This window comes from Carlito syrichta, unplaced genomic scaffold (genome assembly GCF_000164805.1).
Source record: "Carlito syrichta isolate Samal-C Ts95f unplaced genomic scaffold, Tarsius_syrichta-2.0.1 Scaffold314054, whole genome shotgun sequence".
Classification (NCBI taxonomy): Eukaryota; Metazoa; Chordata; class Mammalia; order Primates; family Tarsiidae; genus Carlito; species Carlito syrichta.
The window spans coordinates 62,810-71,018 of record NW_007258150.1 but is presented as its reverse complement, the minus strand read 5'-3'; the positions used below and the strand labels follow the sequence as shown (position 1 = coordinate 71,018).

The following is an 8,209-nucleotide window of genomic DNA, read 5'->3' as shown; positions in this document are numbered from 1 at the left end:
GCGGCCACTGCACTCCAGTCTGGGCGACAGAGTGAGACTCCCAACTCAAAAAAAAAAAGAGATAAGGTCTCACCAAGTTTCCCAAGCTGGTGTCGAACCCGTGGGGTCAGGCAATCCTCTCACCTCAGCCTTCCAAAGTGCTGGGATTGTAGGCGTGAGCCACTGCGCCTGGCTTTTTTTTTTTCTCTCTGAGTCAGAGTCTCACTTTGTCACCCAGGCTGGAGTGCAGTAGCATCATCATGCCACCGCAGCCTCGGCCTACTGGGCTCAGGCGATCCTTCTGTCTCAGCCTTCCTAGTAGCTGGGACTACAGGTGTGTCCTCACACCTGGCTAATTAAAAAAAAAATTATTATAGAGACCAGGTCTGGCCAAGTTGTCCAGGCTGTCTCGAACTCCTGGACTCAGGCAACCCTCTCACCTCCACCTTCCAAAGTGCTGGGATTACAAGCGTGAGCCACTGCGCCTGGTGGAAAATATACATCTTAAGCAATAAAAAGAAATTCTAATTTAAAAATTACCTATTAGCAAATTTAAAATATGTAATCTTATTTTAGTAATGCTGCTAACATCATAAATTGACACAACCCTTTGGAAATGATTAAACAAATGCACCAAGAGCTATAAAGTTGGGTATACTTTTCATTAATTTGATTTTTGGAAACCAGTCCTAGGAAGGTCTATTTTATGAAGTTAATTAAATGCAAAAAGATGCTTTTTGCAGCATTTAATTAAAAAATTAATACTATGTTTGATAAAAAATGCAAATGGACCTGGCATGGTGGCTCATGCCTATAATCCCATCAATTTGGGAAGTCGAGGAGGAAGAATCACTTGAGCCAAGGAGTTTGAGACCAGTCTGGGCAACATAGCAAGACCTTGTCTCTACAAAAAATAGAAAAATTAGCCAAGTGTGGTGGCATGGATGTATAGTCCCAGCCTACTTGGGAGGCTGAGGCAGAAGGATCACCTGAACCCAGGCAGTTGAGGCTGCGGTGAGCCATGATCATGCCACTGCATTCCAGTCTGGGTGACAGAGTGAGACCCTGACTCAAAAAAAAAAAGTCAAATCATAACTTACTCCATGACCCTCAGTCACCTGCCCCCAAATCGGGAATGTCCATGGCAGATGGTTGACATTAAATGTCCCTAGAGGTAAATGGATGCTCTTTTTTTATTAGTCCCTTGCAAATTAAGTCAACGGAGTCATGCCTTTAGTATTTGGTGAATAATTGATAAACCTGAATTTCTGAAACTACAGGTGTAATGACCAGATTCTAGGCTTCTGGTTGGAGATAGCTCTTGAGTCCGGACAACAACCTGCTAGTTGCTACACCACCCTCGCTGCAAGTTAGGACCACTATTTCCCTGATTTTCATGAATGCAGATAAGATTGTTAGTTTTGTTTGTTTGTTTTACTTTGGGCTGACTCTGTACCTCAAAACTTTCACATAGATGGGCATATACATGTAATTACATTTTTACATGGAGAAGATTATTAGTGAGATCTAGTAAGTAATGTCCTTTCAAAACTTGAGATTCATTGAGTGGGGGTGGAAAATAATAAAAAAGGGTCCTTGGAATCATTGAGAGTCATTCATTCAACAAATATGTATTGAATCCTGACTTTGTACTAAACAGTGTGAAACAAATACATCCCCAAATCCATGCATAACTTACCTTCTGGAGGGGAATAGAAACATGTAAACAGGCAGTTAGAGCAGAGTGTGATGGTTGCTGTGATGGGGATGATGCCATAGGAGTCCGGGGAGGGGGCGGGGCAGGTGTTATCTTGTTTACTTTCCACAATAGCCCTATGAAATAAATGGTTCTTTTACAACTGAGGCCCAAGAATTTGATATTATAGTCTAGGTGAGAAGTGATGGCTGTGGCTTAGAGTAGGGTGGTATTAGTGGAGTTGGAGAGATTCGGATGACTATGCAATATGTCGTAGCTCAGCAATTCTGAAACATCTTTTCACATTTCTGAAATTGGCATGCATCATTCATTTGATGGCAGGTTGTAGTTCAGTAGTGTTTTCTTCTTGGAGGTTTATATAATGGGTCTTAGGTTAGATGAAATATAGAGGTGGAGCCAACAGGTCTTGCAGGTGAATAGGACGTGGCAGGTGAAGGAGAGAAGGCAAGGATGACTCCTAAGTTACAGGCTTACAATCCTGGGTGATGCTATTGACTGAGATGGGTAAGACTGGGAGAGGAACAGGGTTGAGGGAGGTAATCGAGGATTCTGTGTTTGACCATGTTATGTTTTAAATATTTTGTACCTATCCAAGATGTCAAGTAGATGGTTGGAATTCAGTGGAGAGCTCAAAGCTACTCATATAGAATCAGGTACATGGGGTCTACTGATCGTAGAACAAATGATCAAGGAGAGGGGATAATGATGCAGCACAAAGTGCTGGAATTGCAGACTAAAATCCTTGAGAAGGCTAGAGAAGGTGAGATTCAAGGTGCCAGGGAGGGATTGGCCTTCAGTAGTGCTGGGGACACTGCATTCCCTGTTAGCGATAGAGAAGGCAGAGAATCAGGCATAGTTGGAGCTAGGCCTGGAGATTTGTGGGTAGGAGGATGAGGGAGTTCCCAGATGACTGCTTCTATTACCCAATGTCTTATGTGAGAAGGTCGTTAGCAGAGTGAAGGGTGTGGGGAAAGGGGCTTGACACTTTGAAGGCAGAAGTTCAACTGAAATCCATAATCCAAGATGTTGGGGACTGATACTCATTAATTAGTCAAAGCCTAACTAGTACTCTTTGATGCCCACTGACTATTCTTTTTTAAAATTAATTAATTAATTAATTTAAATGAAACATATTTTTTATTTTAAAATTGTGGGGTACAGTTAAGGGTTAGGTATACAAATATGCATCGTTCAGGCACCCTTGATAAGGGGTGTTCGCCCCCATCCCCAGACAGATATTGACTACCATTAATCCCACCACCCTTGCCCTCCCTGTCCCCCCCCGACTATTCTTTTTTAGCCCAAGAGGTTTCGTTTTGTTATTACTGTCACAAAATAGCCTTGATGATATGAAGAAATACTGTATTTTAAAAATTGTCCTCTTTTCTCAGCTGGGCGTGGTGACTCATGCCTATAATCCCAGCACTTTGGGAGGCGAAGGCGAGGGGATTGCCTGAGCCGACGAATTCGAGATCAGCCTGAGCATCATGGCAAGACCTCATCTCTATAATAAAAAAAGTAGCCGGGCATGGTGGTGCACACCTGTGGTTCCAGCTACCTGGAAGGTTGAGGCAGAAGGATCACCTGAGCCCAGCAGGTCATGGTTGCAGTGACTGTGATCGTGCCACTGCACTCTAGCCTGGGCAACAGAGTGAGATTTTGAATCATTAAAAAAAAAATGGGCTGGGTGCGGTGGCTCACGCCTATAATCCTAGCAGTTTAGGAGGCTGAGGTGAGAGGATTGCCTGAGCCTACGGGTTTGAGACCTCATCTCTACAATAAATCAAAAAATTAGCCTAGCGTGGTGACACGTGCCTGTAGTTCCAGCTACTTGGAAGGCTGAGGCAGAAGGATCACCTGAGCCCAGCATTTCGAGACTGCAGTGGCTGTGAGTGTGCCACTGTACTCCAACCTGGGTGACGGAGTGAGACTCCAATCAAAAACACCAAAACAAAAAAAACAAAATAAGGTGCTAGATAACTATGGTTTCTACATTGATTCCTGAATTACTGTGTAAATGTGAATTGGTCTTTCCTGTTTCTCCTATCAAGCCAAGTAGTGCTGTCAAATGGGAAAATACTTTTCTGGCTAACTCTGATTTACCTCTCTTGAGTATTTCTGCAACATGTGAGCCACCAAAGTCTGGCACCAATGTGTGAAAAGTCATTTAAAGTCAGCAGTTGTGTCAACTGAAATTCCAGAACCAAATAAGGTGTTGTATAAAACCATTAATTGGAGATGGTCAGTTTTATTAATTATACTTTTTTTCTCTTTGAGTTGGAGTCTCACTCTCGCCCAGGCTGGAATGCAGTGGCATGCTCACAGCCACTGCAGCCTTGACCTGCTGGGTTCAGGTGATCCTTCTACCTCAGCTTTCTAAGTAGCTAGAACTACAGGCATGTGCCACCATGCCCGGCTAGTTTTTTGACCTATTGTAGAAATGAGGTCTCACCAAGTTGCCTGGGTTGATCTCAAACCCGTGAGCTCAGGCAATTCTCTCATCCCGGCCTCCCAAAGTGCTGGGATTATAGGTGTGAGCCACCACGCATGGCTAATTATACTTTTAAAATCAAGTTTATTGACATATGATTTACATACAGCAAAATGTATACTTTTTTAGTGTACAGTTTGGTGAATTTTGACAAATGTATGCAACAGTGTAAACATTACCACTGTCAAGATGCAGAATATGACTGGGCAGGGTGACTCACGCCTATAATCCCAGCCCTTTGGGAGGTGGAGGTGAGAGGATTACCTGAGTCCAGGGGTTCGAGACCAGCCTGGGCAACTTGATGAGACCTCATCTCTACAACAAATAAAAAAATTAGCCGGGCGTGGTGGCACGTGCCTGTAGTTCCAGCTACTTGGAAGGTTTAGGCAGAAGGATCACCTGAGCCCAGCAGGTTGAGGCTGTGGTGGCCATGAGCATGCCACTGCACTCCGGTCTGGGTGACAGAGTGAGACTCCGACTCAAAAAAACCAAAGTATTTTATCTATGATATGCTGTTTGGAAAATATAGGAGGGCAGCAAATTTCAACCTGCCAGAACTTCTGACCCAAATACCAGGGCCAGCTGATAATGAGGACCTTTGGCACCCTGGATGGTACAGGGGCACTGCTGAATTTGACTCCTATCAAAGCAATCTGTCAATCTGAGAAGGGGGTGCGGGTGCTGGTTTTGGGCTACAGAGAGTGGTACTGTGGAGAAACCTCTCTGCTCACAGGCTGCCTCTCTTCATCTGTGACCCTCTACCCTTGCCAGACAACTGAATCTCAAACTTGATAAAGAAAAAACAATTACTAAACATTTCCTTGATTGATTTTTTTTCTCCCTGCGCCAAAGCTATTTGAATACACACAGTCTGACAGCCCATTTCATGTATGTGACAGGTACCTCCTTTTGGAGGGACGTGAGACATGGAAAGATGCAGTAGAAAGATGGTAAAGATGGAAAAGTGGGGATAATGGAAAGACTGAGAAGTTCCAAAGAAGGGGAACAGAGTAACTGCGGGAAACAGACAAAAAATTGATCATATTTATTGTAGAAAGGGTGAAAAATGCCATGAAAAGAAGATGTTACATTCATATTTATCTTGGTTTTCCCCAATCTCATCACTCAGCTACGTGGTGATTGACTCGGATTCTGATGATGAATACTTCTACGAAGAAAAGAAAGCCGAGCTAGTGGAAATAAGCAGTGACGGCAAGTATATACTAGTCCCTCAGAGAAGTAGCTGAGCTCTGAAGCCTCATCAGACAGTAGTTTCAGGATCAGTCAGCAAACTTTCTATTCAGAATCACTTAGTAGTAGGTACCACCATTTCTTCATGTGTGCTGGATGTTTCCTATACCTCTTGGTCAGTCTCCTAACATAGCAGTAGCTGTTCTTGCTGCCTAAACCTCAGGTAACCCGCTCAGTAGAATTCTTACCTGCCTAGAACAGAGAGGAGAAAGTCAAGAACTGAGGCTAGTATGGAGGTTGTTCTGCTTCTCCTTCGTCCTCTTGTTCCTTCTCTATGTGTGGAGATGACAAGGAGGAGGAAAGGATTAAGTGGCATGGGCTCATTCTTCCTTCCAGCTTGATGGAACACTTGGTGGGTGATAGTTGTGGGCCAGCTGGCAGTGATGTGTTGAGAAATCCTTGCTTTCTCCATTGAGCTTTTGGTTTTTGCCATTTGCTGCTCCCTTTATTTTTTATTTTTATTTTTTGAAAGCAGGATTTATTGAGAGGACAGAAAAGCTCCCACCATGGGAGGGGACCCGAAGGGACTGCACCCCTTTATGTTTTTTGAGTTGGAGTCTCACTGTATCACCCAGGCTGGAGTGCAGTGGCACGCTCGTGACCACTGCAGCCTTGACCTGCTGAGTTCCGGCAATCCTTCCACCTCAGCCTTCCAAGTAGTTGGAGCTACAGGTACACGCCACCATGTCCAGCTAATTTTTTTTTTATTTATTGTAGAGACAAATTCCCACCAAGTTGCCCAGGCTATCTTCTTGCCTCTGCCTCCCAAAGTGCTGGGATTGCAGATGTGAGCCACCACGCCCAGTCTCCTGTGTTTCTTAGAGCCTGTTTCCCACAGTAGACCCTTGCTTCTTTGGATTCAGAGGCCTTTTTTAATCCTTAGGGACTCGGAGCTTTACTTGCAGTTCCGAACCTACCTGCTCAGTGGGCATGAAATACAGGAAGATGAGAAGCTGCTTAAGCATTAGGGATAGTATTTCGTTGATCTCTGTTTACTCAGCACCAGGTATAGGACATGATGGGCACCTAGTTAATGTTTTCTGAGCTGAATTCAACTGAAAATGACAGGCCCTTAAAGCACTGGCTCCTTCTCAGATATCTACCCAAGAGCTATTGTTGGCTAGAGTTTCCTAGCTAACCCAGAATACCAAAGCAGGGAAAGGAGAAGTGGCTTGGAACCCTCATCTCCTATTGTTTCATCACCTGTCCCCTTGCATTTCTTTTTCCCGCTCCCTCTCTCTAGCTGTGGGTTGCTATGCCCGAGCAAGGACAGAGATCTGGATGCAGAGTAGGGTGTGTGACATGACAGGGTACTTGGTTGCTAAGGCAACCCCAAGGAGGCAGCTTGAGGGCAGGGCAGGAGTGATAGTCAGAAACTAATTCACTACCAGAGGCCGCCTGGTACTGACTCCTTAAATCAGAAAAGACAGGTTCTTTTGCGGGTGAACTTCCAATTAAGGCTGCTCTTATCTTGCTGACCTGTGGACTCTAGCTGTGGACGACCATCTTAGCAATGGAGGGATGAAGAATGCTCCAATAGGACCGGATGTGTGTGTTTCTATATTGTTTTCCATATGGCATTTCCCTTGTTATTGTACTGAATTTAGGTAGTTCTATGGAAAAAAGACCCAAATGAGCTTTAAATCATACTCCCACCAGGCGTGGTGGCTCATGCCAGTAATCTCAGCACTTTGTTGAGGCAGGATAATTGCTTGAGCCTAGGAGTTCAAGATCAGCCTGGGCAACATAATGAGACCTCGTCTCTACAAAAAATTAGCTGGATATGGTGGCATGCGCCTATAGTCCCAGCTACTTGGGAGGCCAAGGCAAGAGAATTCTTGAGCCCAGGAGTTTGAGACTGTGGTGGGTTGTGATTATGCCACTGTGCTCCAGCCTGGGCGACAGAGTGAGACCCCATCTTAAAAAACACACAAAAAGCCCATACTTCCAACCTCACTTCTAATCTTTGTCACTGTACATATTCATTTTTTATATATTGTAAGAGTGTGTTGCCTACTTTTTTATTTTTAATTTTAACTGCAGGTGGAAAATCTTGAAATTTTCTAGGAAGGGGGATACTTTCTTTTTTATCGTTAGAGCACCTACTCCTTTTCTCTTATTGGATATTTGAAGTTATTTCATAATTCATTCAAATAACAGGTGAGACTCAAAATATATCATCTCAAACCTGCATTTTAGGATAAAGAGTTTTTGCACCTTAAATATATCTTCACATCTTGCCCATGCCATGGTTTAAATTTTTTACATTCAGAATCATAGAAACCTAGAACAGACTTCAGAGACAGACTCTGAACAGACTTCAGAGAACATGTGGCCTCAAACACTTGGGCCTTTGTTTCCACATGATGAGCTTGTTAACACAGACAGTGATGTTCTGCATGTTCCCGAGGCCTCTCAGAGAGTGCTGGCATCACAACCTAACTCCTCACTCTTACATCAGTGGTTCTGAGACCTTTGCATATATGGACTAATTTAAAAAATAAAATTTTGGTCACCAACATAGAGTGACCAATTTTTAATTTATCTAATGACGAAAATTTTATGAATTCCAACTGTGTTCTACTATCTCCTTAATTTCATAAAGTAAAGAACACCAAGCTGGGCTCGGTGGCTCAGCCTGTAATCCCCCGCCTTTGGGAGGCTGAGGTGAGTAGATTGCCTGAGCCCACGGGTTTGAGACCCGCCTGGGCAGCGAGACCTCATCTCTACAATAAATCAAAAAATCAGCCGGGCGTGGTAGTGCGTGCCTG

General features: G+C 44.0%; 1 protein-coding gene across 1 annotated transcript in view; it reads left to right on the top strand.

Moving 5' to 3' along the window:
• Window positions 1–8,209, top strand: part of GCNA (germ cell nuclear acidic peptidase) — a 30,769-nt gene that overhangs the window by 4,614 nt on the left and 17,946 nt on the right. Inside the window, exon 3 of the mRNA XM_008070920.2 lies at window positions 5,317–5,399. Within this exon, the coding sequence (XP_008069111.2) occupies window positions 5,317–5,399 (83 nt within the window). The remainder of the gene's footprint in view (window positions 1–5,316; window positions 5,400–8,209) is intronic.